At 39.7% G+C, this 23122-nt stretch overlaps 1 protein-coding gene and 1 pseudogene across 1 annotated transcript in view; both read left to right on the top strand.

Moving 5' to 3' along the window:
• Positions 1 to 2401: 2401 nt before the first annotated feature.
• Positions 2402 to 23122, top strand: part of PEX7 (peroxisomal biogenesis factor 7) — a 70094-nt gene continuing 49373 nt past the window's right edge. The window contains exons 1-5 of the mRNA XM_089530297.1: positions 2402 to 2566; positions 5349 to 5406; positions 6257 to 6407; positions 12701 to 12778; positions 15376 to 15484. Of these exons, the coding sequence (XP_089386423.1) occupies positions 2437 to 2566; positions 5349 to 5406; positions 6257 to 6407; positions 12701 to 12778; positions 15376 to 15484 (526 nt within the window). The 5' untranslated portion in view covers positions 2402 to 2436. The remainder of the gene's footprint in view (positions 2567 to 5348; positions 5407 to 6256; positions 6408 to 12700; positions 12779 to 15375; positions 15485 to 23122) is intronic.
• On the top strand, positions 16687 to 21615 carry LOC149311077 (RAD52 motif-containing protein 1 pseudogene; annotated as a pseudogene).

Genomic DNA, 23122 nt, shown 5'->3' with positions numbered 1-23122 from the left:
ATAGAGGTTTGAGTGTTAGATTATGACTCTGTAGACAAGGGCTCAAATCCCTGCTCAGCCATGGAAATCCACTGGGTGGGTGACACTCTCTTGGCTTCAGAGGAAGGCAAAGGCAGACCCTTAGTCTGAATAAATCTTGAAAAAACAAATAACTCTGTGATAGGTTCACCTTAGAGCTACTATAAGTTGGAAACAACTTGAAAGCACGCTGTAACACTGAAGACGCAGTGTCACACCCCAAGAAAAAAAGGGATACTTTTCCAGGAGATTAAATAAAGGCCTTTGGACAGATTTTTGAAAGCTTTCTGTTCCAGAAAGTTAATAAAATTAGATGAATTAAAACAAATTTATATTTTCAAATCTGTTTTCTATCACATCTGAAACAGTGTATTTATAGAAGCATGCAAGGAGATATTGGTGGATTTTTTACTGGAATGCAGTCTTGTGCCAGAAATCTCTTAGTACTTTTAGGCAGCGAGAGGGTTATGCCAGTATAGATACTGGAAGGGGGGCAGTGAAGGGTTGAAGGAGAGTTGCCCCATTGCATGTGCTGAATTAAGGTTCAATTTGTATTCTAGCTGGCTTTTCCAATTGGAAAGGATATCCTTTATAATAGGGGTCGGCAACCCCCGACCCGCGGGCTGGATCTGGCCCGGCGAGGCGGCAGGACCTACCCCAGCCCGGTCATGTTGCTGCTGCCGCTGCCGCCAATGCCACCGCCGCTTACAGGCTCCTTCTCGGCCCATGCGGCCCCAGGCCTTCCTCTGGAGAGAGAGGCCTGGGGCCATGGAGGAGCCCAGGAGGCGGCCTGCCCAAGCCCTTCCCTTCGGCCGAAAAGGCCCCTTTGAGCCCTTTCGGCCGAAGGGAAGGGCCTGGGACGGGTGCCCAAGCCCTTCCCTTCGGCTGAAAGCTCCGCCCCAGGCATGCGGCCCTCCCCCCGGAGGGTGGAAGCTTCCCCCCCCGGCTTCGGCCCCCCAGTTGTCTGAGGGACAGCAACCCGGCCCCCGGCCCCTGCTTTATAAGGATATCCAGTTGGAAAGGATATCCTTTCCAATTACAAAAGCCAGCTAGAACAGAAGTTGAACTTTAATTCAACACATGCAATGGGATAACAGACCATTTGTGCCCCTTGGTGTTTCGCGGATGGCAAGCCAGGAGGGACATAATAGCGAGCGTGCAACACTGTGCATGGGAGTTGTAATAAATGGGGTCCAATGTTGGCGATTGTTCTGATTTGCGGGGGGGTTGTTGTCCGTAATGTCCGATAAATAGGGACGAGTGTGTGTGTGTGTGTGTGTGTAGGCCTTTTGTTCCATTGAATGTTTGTGTATCTACCTTTCTTCTCCAATTTCAGGCATTAAAATGCTTTTGGCCTGCACTTCTCATGTGCAAGTTTAAAGGGCTGCAAATCAATTAAACTATTTGTAATTTTATATGCATTTGACCCTTTTAACCTTGTAAACCAGTTTGTAATCTACCTGGTTTCTACATTTTGGGTGTGCGATCAGCTGCCACAGTGCAGAATTAATGCAGTTTTGACACCGCTTTAACTGTCAGGGCTGCATCCTATGGAATCCTTGGATTTGTAGTTTGTCATGGCAATGGCAGAGGGGGCTTAATGTCTCACAAAACTACAGATTCCAGAATCCCATGGTTTTGAGCCGTGGCGGTTAAAGTGTTGTCAATCTGCATCAGTTCTGCAGTACAGGAGCAGCCTGAGAGAGAGTAATTACTTCAAAACCAGAGGAAGCCTCCAATACCCATTTGTTTGCTTTATTGTTATTTATGGTGTACACATTATCGTTGTTATTGTGGTGTAATTCAAAGATATAGCCGTGTCAGTCTGTAAAATCAGTACGTAGAGAGATCTTGTGGCCCCTTTGAGACTAAGGTCCAAAACACACACTGTAGAGAAATAATCCAGTCTGAGACTGCTTTAACTGCCCTGGCTCAGTACTAGGGAATCCTGGGAACTGTAGTTTACTGTGGTATCTGAGCTCTCTGACAGAGAAGGCTAAATGTGTCACAAAACTCCATTTCCCAGAATTCCCTAGCATTGAGCCAGGGCTGTTGAAGTGGCCTCAAACTGGATTATTTCTGCAGTGTGTGTGTATTTGGACCTAACTGAAAGAGAGAGAGAGAGAGAGAGAGAGAGAGAGAGTGTGTGTGTGTGTATATCTGTTTCCTCGAAACTGCCGTCAAGAATCGAAAGACTGCTTGCGAAGAATCCACGCCTCCCTCCTCCTCACACTTCCCCCTCCGTCAGAGGCCGGGCGCCTTTGCCCACAACAATCATGGCGGCGGTGGCGACACCTTTCCTCAGCGCCGTCCTTTCGGCCGTGAGAGGGGGCGGCGACAGGCGAGGAAGGAAGGGAGCGGGCCTTTTCAAAGCCGCTCGTGGTGTGTCTCCCCGCCGAGGAGAGGGGCGGCGAGGCTATGAGCGGTGCTACCCGGGTGCCGGCGCAGGCCTTCCGCTTGCCCGGCCGTCATGGCTACGCGGTGGAGTTCTCGCCTTACTTTCCCGGGCGCTTGGCCTGCGCGGCCTCGCAGTACTACGGCATCGCAGGTGAAGCGGCCGCAGGGGGCGCATGCGCAGTAGAGACTGCCAGTCTTTCACTCCCCCCCCCCCCTTTTGCCTTGGTTGCTTTAAACTTCCTCAGTTGGGGGATGGATGAGGGGAAATATTATACACTGACTGGAACCCACTTGTTTCATTAGGACCTGCTTCCAGATGAGCCAGCAAACCCTTAACCCACAACAACAACAACAACAACAATAATAATAATAGAGTACTTTATTATTGTTGTTATTATTTATATAATTTATTTATAAAATAATTAATTTATATAATAATAGTTAAATATAATAACATAATAGTTATAATATTCATATTTATAATGTAACTATTATATAATAAATTATATAACTATTAAAATTATTAATAATAATTTATTATTATTTATATAATTATTTAAATATATATATATATATATATATATATATTACATATAATATATATACAACCGGTATATATAAGGTATATAATTTTGTAATATAATAATAGTTATAATATTTATATTTATAATATAACTATTATATAATTATTTATATATTAAAATAAATAATAATTTATTATTATTTATATATTAATTTATTACTATTATTATATAATATAATACATAAAATTATATATATATATAGAGAGAGAGAGGGAGTATATAATTTTATAATATATAAAAATAATTTATAATAGTTATAATATTTGTATTTATAATATATAATTATTTATATTATTAAAATTATTAATAATAATACTTTATCATTATTAAATAAAATAATTTATTATTATTAATTTATAATAGTTATATAAACAGTTATATAATAATTATAAATATTATAAATTATTATTTTATTATATTATTAAATTATAAGCTCCAGCTAAATAACCCTGCCGCCTTGGTCAGTGTTGGAGGTGGAGGGGAGGCTTTGGGGAGGTGGGAGCCCTCGAGGGGAGCTGGGGGCTCTTTGGTGCCCCTCTGAGGCTGCTGCTGGAGGCAGGGCGACCGGGGTGTTCTCTGACACCATCAAGGAGGACAACACACTGCAAAATGGAGGACATGATGAATTTAAAGCTCAAACCCTTCATAGAAATGTAAACTCCATGCTTCTTAGTCCTGGTCCAAATGGAGGCCACTTGGAAATCCCTCCTGGACAGAAGGCTGGAATGTAGGGTGTGTCTGGGAGAATAATAATAATTAATAATTTGTTTTATTTATATACTGCTATTCCAAAGATCATAGCAGTGAACAGCAAGTAAACTAATTAGCAAGTAAGCTAAGCAAGTAAACACCTGGTCACCCTGCTCACCTGAGGAACCCCAAAAGTTGACAACAAGGTGCCACTGGGGGACAATGGAAGGTTGTCCCTAATGGCAGCACAGTCATGTGCGTATGCCACTATTGGGGACAACATGGGCTTGCTGTCTGCAGATGCTCAAAGCCACAGATGGCAATTCTGCAGATACTGAAGTCCCACTGTACAATCTACAATATTAAATACTTATTATTCAAGTAAACTTGGGTGTTTATAATTAAGTACATAGGTAAACAAATTAATTCATTCAGCAACATTTAACCTCTGCACCTCTGCTGGATTGTAGCTATTTTTGTTTTTGTTTTACTAAGGGCTGAAGCCTCTAGCTGCTCTGGCCATGATTGGGTTGGGACCTCACGACCCTCTTCCAAATAAGGCCACTACTGCAGGTCCCAAATTGCACAGCCAGCAGTGAATCTAAAACAACTCCTTTCCAATCCAGTCCTTTGGAGGGGAGCATGCCCTTGGTGTGGCTTCCAGTCGCTTTGGGAGCATGCATCATTGAAACATCACACCCCAAAAACAGCCGGAAGCCACTTTATTTGGCCTGTGTGTAGTAGTTGCCATCTGTTCACTTCTCATTGGTTTCATAGACTCTTGCACTTTTCCCATCGCACACTTTCAACAATCTGATTTCTAAGCAACGACAGCATTTTGGAATATTGAGTTAGTTGTCATACTTGGAGTAGAAATAATATTTTATTTATTCATGAGTTTAAATATAGCTAAGTGTGGATCTGTGGTCATGCCTTTCAAATGACTGTTATGATCTTTGCAGACCAGGTGAGGGTTACCTATGGCCTTCCAGATGTTGGACTACAACTCTCATGTCCTTTTTCTACTGGCTATGCCTGGCAAGATTTGTTCAAAGGTGGTTTGCCATTGCCTCCCACTGAGGCTGAGAGCATGTGACTTGCCCAAGGTCACCGAGTGGGTTTTGTGGCCGAGCTGGGAACCAAACCCTGGTCTCCAAAGTTGTAGACCAACACTCAAACCTAGTAGAGTACATAATTTCCACACAACAGGCCAACTCCTTAAAATCTCCATCAAAAAATATTAGGCACTATGAATAAAAAATATTAGGCACTATGGAAAACCACTGCCTCTGAGAATAGACCAATGCTACTCAAAAACATTGGTCTGTGGTGTAATGTTGGTTTGTAGCAAATTAGAAGGAAACTATGCCTATGTGATAACAATATGGCACAAATATCATATTGGTTCTGGCAATACTGAGTGGTGGTCGGGAGGAGTGCTGGTAAGTCACAAGATATAGCTTGACAAGCACTAAAGTAGACAAATACAGTGTTAGATCAACAAATGGTTCAACTTAGTATAACTGTGTTCCTGAGTAAAGCACTCAAGATGGAATTGTTTTCTTCTTAATTTGTTCAATCTACTCTAGCCTATATTATATTATTATTTTTTTCTCTGGTATCATAGAAAGAATTTAGTTTTATTCTCTTTCTTTTTAGGTTGTGGAACTCTGGCAGTCCTGGAACAAAATGAAACTGGACTTCATCTCTTCAGGAGGTAGTCTTTCTCTCTGATTTATTAAAAAAACCACTTTTCACTTCAACGTCGTTTGGAGTGGACTGTTCTGATATGATATGATTGTATCCTTTAAGAATTAGATAATTTTAATGAGAGTTAAAGTGGAAGGGTATCAGATAATGTGGGGAAATGGCAGGCCTCCACACTACCTACAAAGAATATGTGGGGTAACAAAGATTTTAACTTTGTTATATGAAAAGACAGGACACTTTACTGAGTGAATACTTCCTGTTCATCATGCTGTTTTTACAGTTCAGTCAGCCCTCCATATCCACAGATTTTTTTATCCACCGATTCAAGCATCCACAGATTGAAAATATTCTTTAAAAATATAAATTCCCAAAAGCAAACCTTGATTTTGCCATTTTATATAAGGGACACCATTTTCCTACACCATTATATTTAATGGGACTTGAGCATTCACAGATTTTAGTATCCACGGGGTGTCCTGGAAGCAAACCCAAGCAGATACTAAGGGCCCATTGTATACTGTAATACTTTAAAATAGGTGGGCATTATATGGCTTGTTGGTTGGCTTATATTTGTGATCTGAGTTCTGGGTGGCATCTGTAGGAGTTTCCTCATCTTTTCCTCATGCTATCTGTGTGAGATTGGATCTGATAAAAGAGAAAGTATGTGTGAATGGTCATAAAATGTTCTGAGAAGCTTCTCTGCTGACCCAGAATTCAAATCCAGGTCTTTTTTCAGTCTGACATGCTTTCTTGGCATTCAGAAAACCAGACTGAAGTCTCCTATTATTAATTATGTCAAATTAATTAATAAATGCTTCAGTTTTTCATTGATTAATGTGTTGGTGCTGTTGGTTTAGTTTTGACTGGAACGACGGACTGTTCGATGTGACGTGGAGTGAGAACAATGAACATGTGCTGGTCACTTCCAGTGGAGATGGCTCTTTACAAATGTGGGACACAGAAAACACCACAGGTCCACTGCAGGTTTATAAAGAACATAGTCAGGAGGTACAACACTTTTTTTTTTATTTGCACATTGTAATGGATTAAGAAATTATTTGAAAAGGAACCAAATACTTATGTTTACTGTCTTAAGTTGATTAATATAGTTATTGACTTTATTGACAAGCCTCCATCAGTTTTATGAACTGGCTTTTTGGTCTGAATGCTCATAACTCTTGTTATGGAATTATTATGGGAATAATGTTTTCTTACCATAGCATAGTTCCCCCTGTTAACATTTGTTCAGGGGTGTGGGGGTGGGGAAGACATTCAGAAATTAAAAGAGAAACACAATTGAAAAATTAATGAATTAACATACTCCTTACTGAAAATGTAGGCCACCTTCTAGAACCTAAAGCAGCAAAGAGGCCAAATATGGTGAAATTGCTCTGATGACCCTTAGATATAATGAGAGAGGATTGTTTTGAATATTTTTTTAATTAAAAAATTGTGGAGGTGTCTCTGTCCTACATACACACTGTGGGCCACAGTTTCCCCACCTCTGATTTGAGTATGATTTGCAGTATGTAGCATAATAGTTTTGTTGTTCCACTGGGAAAGCAATAGGAAAGTTCATTCCATGCATCACTTTATCATTCAAAGTGTTCAAATAGCCATTAAAAGTTCTCATACTCTGTAGAATCTATAATACTCTGTAGAATCTATAAACTGTGCTCATTTTTTTCCCTGGGATGCAGCAGTTTTAGATTGTGGTGCTCATATATCATATGAACTTCTGCCTTATAAAATGAGTTCTTACTTCTTGGCATTCATAAAGATGGGTAACTTCTTTTTTCTGCAGACTTTGCAGCTGTGTGGGTTTCATAGAAGTGCACTGACTCATAATGTTCTGATAGTCCCCTAATGTGTGAAAAATCTCTTAAGAATTATAGCTAATCGTGCTGTGGCTGCTGTCGACTGAGGATAGTATTGATCATATAATTTATTTACCCAGTGAAAAAGAATTACTAACTGTTAGTTGTTGGAGGTTGTCAGGGTGTGTGTGTGTGTGTGCTGCTTTGTGAAGACTTGTTTTTAAAGTCTTTAAAGTGAACAAGTGCTGTGAGGAAATTCTGTTGCTCAGATGTGCCACACGTAGAGCTTTTGCTAAGGAATTTGATTATGTCCTTGCCAGAGATTAGATGCCCCTTTGGTTGTTGCAGAATGGTTAAAGCAGTAGTGGAGATTCATACTACTGTATTGAACAAGTTCTTTTTAATGCTAAAATTAGCTCTCCAGAACAGAGAACAGGAAGAGGATTGACTCCTAACTGTCTCATCCATGTGAATCTGCCCTCAGGGGTATTGAGGTTGCAGTACTATCTCTCCCTTCCTTCCTATGACTAAGACTCTGGAGATCAGGGTTTGATTCTTCTCTTGGTAATGGACCGCACTGGGTGACTTTGGGCAAGTAACACAACCTGTAATAGGTTCGCCTTAGGGTTGCTATAAGCCTGAAACATCCTGAAGGCACACAACAATAACAAACTATGTCTCCCTTCCTTCCTCCTTTTCTATGTCGTGCTTACACTTTTTGGAGTTTTCTGGCCTCAACATATTCTACTTTTGGCTAAGTGGTGTCTATCCAGATAGTTAATTCGTGTCCAGCCACTTTGGTCTAAATTAAATCTGTTTAATTCTGGAATTCAATAACAGCAACTAGAAAGGGAGATAAAGAATGGTGAGAGAAGTGGTAAGATGAGTGGGAGGTTGGCTGGGAGATAGAGTAAAAAGACGTGAGAAGAAAAAGCTCTTCATGCAACAGCAAGAAAAAATTGGGGAGAACCAAGAGGGACCTGTGAGGGACAAGCAATCAAATGCAACATAATGAGTCAGGCCTAGTCAGTTGCTAACAAATCTCTACACAAAAAAAACCCCAACACATATATAATTACAATTTGAGGAAATATAACAGGAATACACCATTGGGGACAAAGCATGAGGACCCTTTCCCCAATAATGCAACAGCTGTGATGGTGGTTCCCTGTGTTATCTTGTTCAAGTAAACAGTGACTTTCTATTTTGCTGTACTGAGACCATGCAGCATGAGACTGGGCTAAAGTAACAATACTGGAAGGAAGTGCTTCCCGTCAAGATTATGTACAGTATGTAGGAGGAGACTACAAGGTCATAATAGGAAAATGTTTATATGCATTTTGCTTATATGCAATTTGACTCATGGCCTCCTCCAAAGATTCTTGGAACTAGAGTTGGTACATGATTATCTGCAAGGACAGGGAAGTTTCTTCTCTTGTTCTGAAGACTTGACCAGACAAAAGCCTGTGAACTACTTTTACCCACTCCATTGCTCACTGTGATGAAAAACATTGAAGCAGTGGCTTCAAATCTCAGCATAATGTTTCCCTTCCCTCCCAATGATTAAAATGACAAATTATCCTTATACAAAATGGTATATCTTTGAAGCAAGGACTAAGACTTTCATGTCCAAAACTCACAGCACTATAAACCTGCTTTCTCTGTCTTGATTTTTTGGGTTGAGTTTTTTCCTGGAAAAATCCTGGAAATAATACATTTCATGTCAGAATTAGATGTCTGTCTACAGTCATGTGAGACACAGTCTTTGTACTTATGTCCTATTTATGATCTATCAACATAAGTATAAGAAATCTTCAGGGAAAAAGAAAACATAAGGTGAAGGAGTAATCTCTTCAAAACTGCACATTAACAACTGAGCAAGCATAATGAACACAGAATGCTAAAAGGGTCCTGAGGAAAGAACAGAAAACCAGATAGGAGTGAAATAGAATTCAGTGGCTGGAAAAGGAGGACAGAGAAAGAGATACGCAGATATAAGAAAACGAATCCTATTATTACTGGGGATAGCTTATTTACTGATTAAACTGCAAAGATATTTTTAAATATTTCAGTAAGAGCTAGCTACTGAAATCAAAGAATGCATTCAGGATTTTAATGTAATCGGACTGAGTTCACACATGCACACGCACAAACCCCAAAGTTGAGAGAATTCTGCAAACAGCCCAGTTATGCTCTCAGTCATGGCATATTATTGGGAGAAGGCTGGAACAGAGTGACTTGAAACCTGACCAGAAGTACTCAACACCACAAGATTTTTTTTCAGGGACTCACTTGTTAATTTGTTATTTTACTCAGAATTTAGAGATATTTGTCCTTTTTGACAATTTGTTCTCTATAAAACAACAGGGCAAAAGGCATCTGCTGTAGGCTGAAGACATTGTAGCAGAATGTGCAGTAGGAGATAACAGAAAAGAGTCCTTCCATTCATCTAAAACATTGTTACAGAGATTTCAAACTGCTATATAGATACAACAATCTTTTAGTAAACATTATCAGGCAGTGCTTTTGCATAATGTCTTTGATGTTTAATGTACGTCTCTGATTACTGTTCTCATTAATGTTCATAATATTTCTGAAATAACTGTGGAAGACTTAGAGGTTTCTGCTTTGAGGATAAATTCTAATCCTCCTGACATCAATAGCACAACCAATCTTAACATAAATACCATATCTTTATTATCAGAGTAATTGTTGGTTTTAATACTGCCCTAGCCAGCCTTAGTCTAAATGGTTCTCTGAGCAATATGTAGAGATAAACTTTTATTTTTATTTTTTTAAAAAGGACACAAATGCCATTTTATTTCTAGAGTATCTTTTACTGCTCTTTTCATTTGACAAGTTCTTGCTAAACTTAGAGACATCCACATCAAAGCTAGACTTTTAGATAGTCACTTGCCTGGTTGTCTGTGAGAAGTAAGGATTGTCTTCAGGCAAACATTTGTCTTTACCTAGGGCACAAGTGGTTAGCATTTGTATGGGTATACAGACTGGCAAATATTTTGCGAACTGGTAAATTCTCTAGGCTTCTTTGCAAGGTTACACACACAGACACAGACACACACACACACTAGAGCTACAGTGATACAGTGGTTTGCCTGATGAAGAAGCCAGTGTGACTTCGAAAGCTTGCAACATGTAATTGTGCATTTTGGTTGGTCCAATAAAGGTATCATTGTTTGGATGTTAGTGGTTAGACTATTAGATTGGGATATAGGAGCTCCCTCTTCTCTTGGTCATGAAACTCATTAGGTGACCTTTGGCCTATCACATTTTCTGTTTGCGGAGCAGTGTATACCACTTTGCGCTCACTGAAGAATAGGAAGGGCCTGAATTTAGTTGCTAATCCCAACTAGAGTAAACCTGTTGACCTATCTGCTAAATGGTAAGTCAGCACTTTTATAAATTCTAGTGACTCATTGTGTCTTACTCGGGTCAGGATTAGAAATTGGATTCAGACCTATGATTGTCATAAATGATAGTGATAAACTCAGAAATTTAGGAATAGCCAGCATGGTGTAGTGGTTTGCGCGGAGACTTTGGAGGCTAGGGTTTGAATTCATGTTTAGCCATGAAAATCCACTAGGTGACTTTGGGCAAGTCATATTCCCTCAGTCTCAGGCAAAGGCAAACCCCCTCTGAATAAATCTTGACAAGACACCCCAGTCTTGAGGGCACCAAAAGTGGGAAATAACTTGAAGGCAAACAACAACAACACTTACTGTACAGTGAATATATGATGTGGATGAAACATGCCCAGAAAGAGTATTTTTGCGCACCATCTTACAATTAACATAGGGGTGAGCAACTGCTGTGGGCTATATGGGCCACCATTGCCCCCATCTGAAGAGTCACACAATCCATTTCACCCCATTCCTAAAAAAAAGTCAGTAATATTGTCTCATCCAAAATAGCCAGTAGAATTGTATGCTTCCATTGAAGCAATGCTGGCCATTTTGCTAGATTTTCAGCCTTTCTGGAAACACTTTCCCTATTCAAAGGTTATAGTGATCTTTTTTTTTCCCTAATCAAGGAATGGCTGGGATATTTGAGGAAAGGCCCATACAAGCTATGATTCTAAGCTTTAAAAAGTTGACCCCACGATTGCAAAATCACCCTTTCTTATTGCCCTTTTGGAGGGGGAGTTTACCCCCAATTTTTATAAGGGTGGTGGATACGGGGACCTTACCCTCATAAAAGTCTACCCCTAAATTAATGCTACCTCTAAATTAGTGTGCAAGAAGCACTTTGTTTGTATCATGTAGCAGAAGCTGTGCTTGCTTTGTGAGTAAATATTAAGTGCTTGCCACAGTTTCCTCTGTGACCACCTTTTGAGGTGAATGTTTAGTTCCTCAAGTTTGGATATATTGGTAAGTGTGTGCCCAGCTTGTGAGCCAGTGTGATGTAGCGGCTTCACCATTGGACTATGATGCTATGATGGACTATGATGATGGAGAATAGGGTTTGGATCGCTGCTTGGACATGGAGCTCCACTGGGTGACGTTGAAAGGTCACACTCTCTTAGCCTCAGAGGAAAACAATGTCAAACCCTTTCTGAACAAATCTTGCCAATAGAAACCTGTGATAGGGTTGTCTTAGGCTCACCATATGTCAGCAATGATGTGAAAGCAAACAGCAACAACAGTGCTGTCCAATTAGTCTGATGGTGCCTAAACACCTGATAAAATAACCATTGTTAGAAAATGTTTCTCATCTTTTTCTGATTAATGTTGATTTAGTGGCACTCTTAGAAGAATTATTGAAAAGCTGGCAGGTGAGAGACTGCAGTTGTGTTGTATCCCTCTTTCAATGAAATACACTTATTGGGTGTATACTTTTTGTGTTGTACACAGAAGAAGCAAGAGGTAAACTGGAACAGCCAGTGGTTAACCGTAATTGCTTCAAGAGGATATAGTGTAAAATACCTGTGAGATGTCCTGGTTTGGACATTTCCTTCTCTACAGAATGGAGGCATTAAGGGAGAAATTAGAAGGAAATGTGAACCTGAGTAGAGAACAGGAACGAGCACTGCCTGTGCTTAGAGAGGCACAGTTTTAGCACAAGGACCTCTTGGAGAACTCTTGAAAACACTGTGAAGAGCAAGCCTGTGTTAAATGGGAAAGTATATTGTTGCTGTTGTGTTCCTTCAGATGGTTTTGGATTTATGGCAATCCTAAATTGACCCTATCGCAGAGTTTTCTTGGCAAGATTTGTTCAGAGCTTTTCCTCTGAGGCTCAGAGAATGGGTCTTGCCCAAGATCACCCACTGGGTTTTTGTGGCTGAGCCAGGATACAAACCCTGGTCTCCCAGTGTCCTAATAACAAGATACAAGCCACTACACCATGCTGGCTCTCCAGAGAGATAGATATCCTTGGTTAAAGATTTGATATGTAAATATGTTGTGAAGTTTGCCAAGCAGCAGCAGCAGCTTATCAAAATTATAAACTAATATTCAGTCTTTACAGGTCTACAGTGTTGATTGGAGCCAGACTCGAGGAGAACAGCTAATTGTATCTGGGTCATGGGATCAAACAGTGAAGTTGGTATGTTGTATGTATTTACCATTTTCAAAATTCTGTTAATTTAACTTTCAGAAGGAGGATACTTTTTTTAAGGTTGACCTGTTTTTTACAGAAAGGTGAGATATAACTAAAATAAGTAAGCCATGCTTTTCTATTTACTCTTCGTCTGAACTAATGCTGCCTTACACTCTCTTGTCAAAATTATCATTAGTTAAAACTAATCATTTCTGTCAAGAAGTGAATTAATTCATCATTTCAAAGGACGTTGTTCTCTATATAGCGGAAGAGAAACTGACCAAGATATATGTGTGTGATTTCTGATTTAACTCTCTGTTAACCTAGTGGAGTGCAAGTAAATTTGACCATGCTGATGAACAAAGCATAGTTACTGGGAAACAAGACTAAGGCTTGAAAATAAATATTCCTGTTGATACTGTATAGAGAACTACAGGTCTTACAATGGGCATTGAGAAAGTTGGCAATGATGGTAAAACTTTTCATGTAGAAGAGATATTAGCCATGGTCTGAACTTACAACAGAATGAGGTAGTAATAGTGACAGTTGGTAGAGGAGGTTGTGTCCCTTAGCTGTACATGTGCTCTACTTTAGAAATGTTTTCTCATATAAAAATGGCATATCACACCAGGGAGAAGGATCTAACCCAATTTGACCTTGCTGTACTATCATAATTTTCTGTCTACAGGAACCTGTATATTTCAGGTAGCTTTCAGAAATTGATCCTCTGCATGGAATGTAAAGTGATTACCAGTAGTCTGTTCTACTGCTCTCATCTCATTCTCACCTTACTGTGCTGCACATATAGACCATGCATTTGGGGGCTAAAACTATTGGCTTTTCTTCAGATTTCATTAGGTTAAAAAACAGGGCAAGCTCTCTTCCACATCTTCAGTGATTAAGAAATCTTAACTGCACTTGCAATGAAAGGCCATCAATAAGATACATTCTCCAGACTTAGGCAGTCAGTAAGGGAGGAGCCTTGTTTACTTGACGAGAATTCTGTTTCCAGTGCCAACAGCCAAGAGAGAATCACAGTCAAATGCACCTGATATCCCCTGCAAGTCAGGAGTGGAGTAAGAGCTGTGTTAACTTCTTGGCCAGTTGTGCTTTAAGCAGTTTGGACACAGGCAGATCCACAACCTGACATTTTTTGTATGGCTTGCTGATTGTGAATGTTGCACACATTAGGTGCAGCCAGTTAAGTGTGTAGAAAGCTGGTCTTCAACTCCCCTTTGAGTTGTTCTTTTTTTCTTCCAGAGGAAATAGATTCAGTGAACATGCTGTGATATACCCCAATTAAACAACTCTAGTGAGAAAGTTAGAACTTTAAAACCAGCCATTTTAAGTGCTGGCAAGGCTTTTAGTCACCCCCCCCCCCCATATATTTTTTATTTGATCAACAAATCTTGAATTCTTTTACATATATTGTTATTTTTCATTACATATATTAAAAACAGACAAAAGAAACCAGAAGTAACAGAAAACAAAGATTAACTCTTTGCCCATCTGTATTTTGTTAAACCTATTTATATTATATAAAATCTTATATTCACTTCAAATAAAAATTAGAAAATACTGCATATTTAACTTACTTCCTTCTTGTTTTTGTTGTTATTATCCATTCAGATGAAAAGGTTCTTCATTATTATAATTCTTATATAGTCTAGGCACTTTCTACCTATAGATACACAATCTTTGATATATCAGTTATTTTTCCAACCATGTTTTATGTTTAAAACAAAAATAAGTAAACATACAGAACGTATAAACATAAAACAAACAAATACTTTCCATTATGATTTTGGCTTTTGGGTTTTTTCTCCAATGCAAATACAGTTAAAGTGGTAACAAGTTTTGTATCATATACTGTATGATGATGTAGGAATATTCATGTCTTCATGTTGTATAGCATTCTTCATCCAGGAGTGTTGGAAAAATAGCTAGTGTTCAGATAATACTGTTTTACAGGTGCACATTTTTAGCATGTTTTAGTTTCACACTCCTACACTGTGAAGGTGTTATAATGGAAGATGACACCTTTTGATTATGTTTTCTTGTCAGAGAGAAACATGACAACAACTGTCTGTATTTAAATTTTTGTTTATTTTTTGTACTGCCATTTGACTCTGTTCTAAAGAAGGCATTCTTCAACCAATCTAGAAGTTTTTCTTTTTTAAAATGAAACTTGGTACTTTGAGACTCAGAAATAAACCTTATTGATTCCAACAGGAATTATTTCCAATAAATGTTTTCTGTTTTCTCTAATTTTTAAAAGGCCTGGGGCTGACAGAATTGCATTTAAAACAAATGCTGAACTTCAGATAGTGACATATTTTTCTTCTACCCTATAACACTCAAAAGTATTGTGTGTTCAAAGTTTTGGCTATAAGTTCAAAGTTTTGAATATAATACTCAAAAGTACCCTATCCTGTCTAAAATTACCTGATTAAACTAATTGTAATAATTGTAGTGTGTGCTGTTAAAGTGTTCATGTCTCCCAGAACAAAACTATTTTTTAATGTGAGTGAATACAATTCAGTCTATTGCCTCTAGCTATTATAGTATGTAAATAGCTGTCTGTTTGTTTACATTTTATCTAGTGGGATCCTGCAGTGGGACAATCACTATGTACTTTTAAAGGCCACGAAGGTGTAATTTATAGCACGATATGGTCTCCGCACATCCCAAGTTGCTTTGCTTCTGCCTCAGGTAAATATGATGATGTTATGAAAAGAGAAAACCCTTCCGCTGCATTTTATTGTTTTACAGTTTCTGTCCAGCAGGTGGTGGTATAAATGTATACAGTTGGAGGAAGAAATGATGAATGTGTAGTTATAATTGAAGTGGAGGTTCAGTTATCTTTTAACTCCACTGACTTGGTCTCTCTACATGGATCAGCAATTGTCTTCCTTGACTGAGCTGGAGGCCATTTTTCATATTGGCATTATATCACCTTCTATCTTGCAAACCCTTTTTCCTACTGGCCTGTATGGTAGTGCAAGTGTTTAGTTATAAATTCTAGTTTTATAGCTTTTCTATACATCCCAGTGAGCCAAGTGTGAACAACTCCTTGGAAAACATAAACTTTGAATAATATAATTTCACATATTGCAGCATGTAATTCCTAGGTATAGTAAACCAACAATTATGTAGAACTAGGAATTGTTATTTTTTGAACTGCAACTCCTAGACTGTGGCCCAAAACACACAGGCCAAATGACAAAGATTCTGGCCACATTCAAGCTGTAGCATTTAGATGACACACACCTCAAACGTGGCCAGAAGCCGTGCTTAGCCTAGGTCATCTGGAAAGAACCAGGCCAAGAAGGAGCAGGTAGAATCCGCTTCTTCCGGTGACTTGGTTCAGGACTGTGGTGGCAGCCCAGATCTGTTTCGGGCTTATAACTATGGTCCCCAAAAGTTTCTTTGCCAGGTTTTGCAGTTACATTATGTTAGTGCCAGTTTCTTTCTTGTATCTTTTGCTGACTGGACTGGTTTGTTCTTAATAACTGAATTTCTTGGGGTAAATAAAAATTTCAGAATGCTTTGAGAAGGGATTTCGGGCCACAGTGTCAAGTTTAAGAACGGAAATAGTGGCTGCATCGAAATATTGTGATGGCTCTTGGAGGTCTCTTATTCATACAGTTGTCATAAGTTGAAGCAGATCTGTACTTTAGGGCCTGTACAGATGCGTGGCATCCAGCTGCCCCTTTAGTGACTGGATCGGGGCCCAGCAACTGCATGCTGTGGCACCAAACTAGCCTCTAGAGAGCACAAAAAGGAGCAGGAAAAACCAGCTCCTTTTTGCGCCCTCTAAAGGGCGTCATAACCGTGACGCTGTGGCTTTCTGATGTCCTTTCAGTGCTGCATCATCTAGATGCAGTGCCATGGTCGCGCCATGATGTCACACGATGGGGGCGGAGTCACAGCATCCAGCATGTGGACACTGTGCCGTGGCTCTGCCTACAGGTAGGCACAAAGTGCCTTTCTGTGCAGCCCCTTAGTCATCTCCTCTCCCGCAGAGGAGAGAAAGAAGAGGAAGCCCACAACTCTAAGGTTGAACTGAGCTGGTGAATTGGCTTCCTTTTTAACTAATCAGCATATCTTGTATTAAACTTTAAAACAATTGGGACACATCGGCATCAGAATTGTGTTTCCCAAAAATACCAATGTGGATATACATCTTTTGCTTGATTTTAAAGTTCAATATGTTATGGTACTTCTTTACTAGCTGAAGCAGCATAATGAATCTGTCTGTTCGATTAGTAGCAGTATTTCTCTTCTTTGGATCAAATAGACAGGTCATCTGGGGTTTTTCTTTCAAGTGAAATGCCATTTACCACTTTGGAAAAATATATCTTCCTTTCTGCTCCTGAACATGCTTATTGGGAAGGGAGTGTCACTGATGATTTTCAGTGAAAAGGCTACTAATCATGCCTTGAGCCTGAATTTTATGCAGCTGCTTAATTTTTTGCTTATCTAAAAGTGTTTTGAAGTGCAGTGTTATTGCAGCTCACTATATTCTGTTTTTTACCCAGTGCCCACTCCCATTTAGTACAGACAGGAATCTTCAGGAACAAGATCCTTGCAAGTGCTAAACCAGAACCCTTTCTTGATGCCAGTATTCCACAGCTTGGTCTCCTCCAGACATTTTGGCCTATATCTGCCGCCATTCCCAGGCTGCATAATAAGAGCTGTAGTTCAACACATCAGTTCAGACATCAGCTCAGTGATTACTAGGCTAGACAATAGTGCTGGATTTAAGCCTTTAGACTGGGATGAGGACACTATGGTTGGTTGTGTGGCCATTGCCCATTTTTTTGTTCTCAAGTCTTCTGTCTTTCCCCCTCTCAGGCCCTGCATATATATATATATATATATATATATAGAGAGAGAGAGAGAGAGAGAGAGAGTAGTAGTAGTAGTAGTAGTAGTGGTAGTAGTAGAGTATTACTTCTTTTATTCCAAACTCCTGGAGATGACTTCTGAAAATCAGATTGTTTCCCATTAATTTTGGGAAACTGCAGCTTGCCGGAAGGGCACACAGTAGTGAAATAGCTGCCTACCCTTTAGATAGATTCACATTTTGACTATTGCAATTAGTGCCTTGATTTAAACTTTTCCTTCCTTTACTGGTTTTTTGAAGGAATAGTTAAACAAAGGATTTCTTCAATCTTTTTGATTAATGAAACACATTAAGAAAGAAAAAGATTCAGCACATAAAGTCAGAACCTTGGCATATCATGGGCAGTGCTTTTAAAGGCTTTTGTCCTCTTGTGACCTTGGTAGTCCAGGCCAGCATTTGCTGCAGATCTTTGGAAAGGAGTTCTGTAAGTTTTTCTAAGCTGAAAGGGCTCCTAATTTTTGATATACTGTATGGAATTTCAGAAGTTGGACTAGGATGGCAGCCCAACTGTGATCATTATGAACCTTATTTAGAAAAATACTTTCTTGTGCCTGGCCTGCAAAGGGGAAAAGTTCCCAGGGAGATTTATGGTTCTGCAGTAGCAAGAAAAATTCAACCAATAAATAATAATTTTACTTTCTGTTGTTCCCCATCAGTGTGATTAATTCCCTGGATGGATAAAACAGACCAGAAAGGAGTGTGGAATAACTCCTTCAGAACACTGTGTTATTGACTAGTGATTATTGAAAAATCACAAAATGTATCTCTGTTTGTGATCTTCCATTTTAAGAACATGTCCTACGTCAGAACATCAGGACATAAAACTAGAACTGTACATAGTCATTGATGTTGACAGTGGCTGTTAACCAAAGAACTGCTTAGGGAATGCCTATTATTTATTTACCCCATTTAAAAAAATGTTCTTTTAAGTTCACACAGCTTCTTAAACTCTTGTCAGTTTCAAAAAGGTTGGATTATGTGTCATGGTATGTTGCTGATCTCAGCCTATAAACCCAAAGTCTCCTCTTTATGGGTTTGGGATCATAGCTCAGTGGTTCGAAAACAGTATTGACTAGTTTTATAAGTATTATAATATTAAAATTATGCAAATTTAGCATAGTTGCATATATTTCTAAGAGTGCATAAATTATTCCCCTTGGGTGGTCATAGTGAAGGCATAGAAAGTATTATTTGCATCTGAGTCTCCCTATAACAAATGTGTTCTCAGAGAGCATTAACAAATGTAATAAAATCTAAATTATCGGATTAAACACTTAAATAAAAAATAAAAAGCAGTACAAATCATGCTTGTATCAATAAATAAAACACACTGTCTGAATCTGGCCATTAGTCCCAACTTTGAATTAATCAAAATTTGGTAAATCTATATTTTCATCGAGTTCCATTAATTCAATAGGTCCATTCTATTTAGAACAGTTTGAGTTAGCCCAAAGAGGAATATAGCATAGCAAGCAAGAGCAAACACATTGGGATAAAACATTAAAGTTAACAGTCTAATCATTTTAATCAATGATTCAATAATAGCTGGATAAAGACATCAATATCTTAGAATCCATGAGAACACAGAAGTCTTTGCCTGGTGTAGGAAAGGTATCATTTATAAGCAGGTATTAGGTGCACCTTGTGGAGAAAACTGTTCCATTAGTGATGGCCCTAAGGCCATCTCTTCTACAGCCACTCTCAAAGTTTCTAACTGAGAGGGTCACTTGGAAAAAAAGCCTTGCTAATAATCTTAAGGTACAGGTAGGCACATATGCGTAGAGGTGATCCGTCGGGAACTGTGTCCCAGTTTGTGCAGGACATGACAAGTATATTTAGCCTGGGGAAGAGAAGTGATATGATAGCTATGTTTAAATATTTGAAAGGATGTCATATTGAAAATGGAGCAAGATTATTTTCTGCTGCTTTAGGGACTAGAACCTGGAGCAATGGATTCAAGCTACAAAAAAAGAGATTCCACTTAAACATTAGGAAGCACTTCCTGATGGTAACAGCTGTTTGACAGTGGAACACATGGCATCAGAGAGTAGTGGAGTCTCCTTCTTTGGAGGCTTTTAAACAGAGGCTATATAGCCATCTGTCAGAAGTTCTTTGATTGTGTATTCCTGCATGGCAGGGGGTTGGATTGGATGATGACCCTTCTGGTCTCTTCCAACTCTATGATTCTATGACTGGTCAAAACCAGCACCTTGAATTGGGTCCAGAAACCAATGAAGATCTCTTCAAAAATTAGTATAGTGTAGCTGTGTTCATAATGCCTGATCCCAGCCAACAGTCTTGTTGCAATATTCTGTATTACAGTCAGCCCTTCTTATCTGTGTGGGTTCCATTCCAGACACACACACACACCACGGATGCCAACTACTGTCAGACTTCAAATCCCATTGTAGTCAGTGGTGGCATGATGTGCACACAACCATGTTGTGCAATTGCATGCATGTGTCACCATTGAGAAGGATAGAATGGGGCCATCTGCGGATGCTTCAGTCTGCAGATGACAAGCCCACTGATACGAAGGGCCAACTGTACTGAAGTTTCAAAGAAAATCCCATGTATAACATAGTATAGTGATCCAAACAATATTACCAGAATATAGATCACTGGTTAGCCACATTTACATAGGGCCTTACCTCAGATACTATCGTAGGGGCTATCCAGACTGGCCTGAAAGACTGGCTTGTGGGTGGAGTCAGGACGCAGTGCCCTGACGACACAAGCCCTGACTCTGCCCAGGGTGCCATGATGGCGCGTGCTGCTCCAGATGGCACGTGCCATCATGATGCACCTCGGAACTGTGTCCAGTTGATGCAGTGCAAAAGGGGCACCATGCAGCCGCAGCACGGTGGCTGTGGCACCCTTTGGCCACTTTTTGTGGCTCCTTTTTGTGCCCTCCAGCGGCCGGATCAGGGCCACAGTGTGAGGTTGCCGTAGCCCTGATCCATCCAGGAAAGGGGAGGCTCCTGGCAACCCCTTTGAGGTGGTCTGTTTAGCTGGATCTAAGAAGACATTGAAACAACAGGCCCTTTCTTCTAAAATCAGACTCAATTGACTGGCTTATCCAGAACAAGTTGATGCCACTGACTGAGCGCCTTTATTTTGTCTGGAGCAAGCTTCAGTTTTTTAGTCATCATCCAGTCCCATATCAGAGCCAATCATTTCTCTAGCATACTCTCTACTTTAATTGGTTCAGATGGACAGGAGAAATAATCTGTCATCAGCATATTGATGAAGCATGGGGAATAAACTGGACTGCACAGTGTAAATGCCACAGAATACCCTTTGGTTTTTACACCAAACATATTAACATAAAATTGTTAAGTATTTTACTTGTTGGCATATCTTGCCTGTTGTCCACTCTATTCCGTGAAGCTTCAGAGAAATGCTCCGGTTGCTACAACGCTCTTGTCAAATTCTACTCAGCTAGAGATGCTAAAAGAGCACAGTGCGCTTGCAACCAGAAACCTCTGTTTCAGAAATCACCTTTGAAGGTTTCCTGTGTACCAGACAACGGGCTTTTCCACATCAACCCTTGGTATTGAACAGCTACAAATGCAGAGAACTGGCCAATCACTATCTTGGTTTCAATGGCTGGTCCAGTCGCATTATCACTCTCCAGAATATATCTGGTTTTGAAGAGGTTGGGAATGAAGAGGAAGAAGTGAGAACTTCACCCAGGAGTCAGCAGTCAAAGTATCTGTGTGTTCAAGAATTAACCATCCCTCAACATGAGATCTGCATCAGAGGGGTTGGTGTGGCTGAACTTCAGGTGGATCCAAGCCAAGGGCCCTCCATTCTGGTAGTCAAGGTCTGCTGTCTCAGCCCAGGATTTCCTCTGCCCCATCCCGGATTCGCCCCTTTTCACTTGCTGCCCCTCACTCCTGGAACCTTCTTTCCCCACAAGCAAGAGCCATGACTTCTTTAACCAGCTTCAAAACAGAGTTGAAAACCATCCTGTTCAGAGTAGCCTTCCCAGGCATTGCATAATTGTCGCTTACTATTTGATGTTCTTTTGGTGCCTGTTTATCAAACCATTTCCTGTATTGCTATGTACTATATATGCATTATCCTACTTGAGAGTATGTATTTTCCCTGGAAAATGATTAACCATCCATTATGAAGCCAAGCCCTCCCTCCAGTCCATCTGCCTTGGTCCAGGCCTCGGAGGTAGAGAGGAACTGCTGGACCTCTTACGCTTTCCCTCCACCACTCCCTTCTCCTTCTGTGTCATGTCTTTTTAGGTTGTAAGCCCGAGGGCAGGGAACCGTCTAACTAAAAAGATTGCATGTACAGCGCTGTGTAAATTTACAGCGCTTCATAAAGGTTAATAATAATAATAATGTTGTCAATAAAAATTAAAGACACAGAGAGATCCAGTTTAATCATAGTTACTAACTAGTTCTCTTCTAACCAGTAATGACAACTGCTAGTTAGTAACTATGATTAAACTGGATTTCTCTGTGCCTTGCTTCCCAAAGCCCTAACTACTGTTATACTGTATACCTGTGTGTGTGTTCACAAGTGTGCTTGTGCTTAAAATATGAACTGGCAGTTTTTGATAGTTTGCAGAACAGAATTTAGTTTGTGCAACAAACACAATGAAAGAAATCAAAGCTCTTTAATGACTGTTTGATATAAATAAAATGTGCGGTGACAGCTTTATGTAGTTTATGGAATGTTTCCTGTTTGTTGTATCAGGTGCTTGCTCAAATTTTCAATAAATGTGTGTGTGTGTGTGTGTGTGTGTGTGTGTGTGTATGTATGATCTCTGTATTTATGATCTTAGCTATAGAAAGAGAAATGAATAAAAATAATTAAATATTTAAGGATCTGCAGTTGTACAAATTATACCCATAAGCACTGATGTGAAGCAAAAATAGATTACAGTGCAGAAAACAAATCGCTTTGCCTGAATGACATTTCAGTTAATGTGTATTCAACATTAAATACATTTACCATTTGGAAAGGTGCAAAGCACTTTGCAGAGCTGTTAATATGCCATTCAGTCATTTATTCTCCAGTGGGTCCTTGCCCAGTTACCTCAGCCCTTGTTTAGAGTTGGAAATTAGGATAACAGCTCAAGAGTTGTTAAATCTATACAGTGTATTCTGTTCTGTCATGATGTTGATACCCTTTTTTGAACTGATAAAATGGGCTGAGAGATCAGGTGGAAGGGACTGTTCTGGCTCAGGGGCCTGATAAATGTCTGGCTGACAACAAAAGGCTAGCCATGTGGAAAATGTGATTAAAGAAATGATATAAATAACAAAACTGCCTGATGGCTAGAAGCACTTAATGAGTCATTATGCCATTTGTCTTCTCTCTCTCTCTCTCCCCTTCCTTTCTCTACTTGGACAACAAAACTGAGCAACAGATGAAGTAGTCCAAAGCTTGGAAAAGCTATTTTTGGACTACAATTTCTG

This window comes from Sceloporus occidentalis, unplaced genomic scaffold, assembly GCF_023333645.1.
Source record: "Sceloporus occidentalis isolate IW3139 unplaced genomic scaffold, rSceOcc1.0.p SCAF_6, whole genome shotgun sequence".
Lineage (NCBI taxonomy): Eukaryota > Metazoa > Chordata > Lepidosauria > Squamata > Phrynosomatidae > Sceloporus > Sceloporus occidentalis.
Note: the sequence above shows the minus strand (reverse complement) of the source record. Positions and strands in the feature narration are given on the sequence as shown.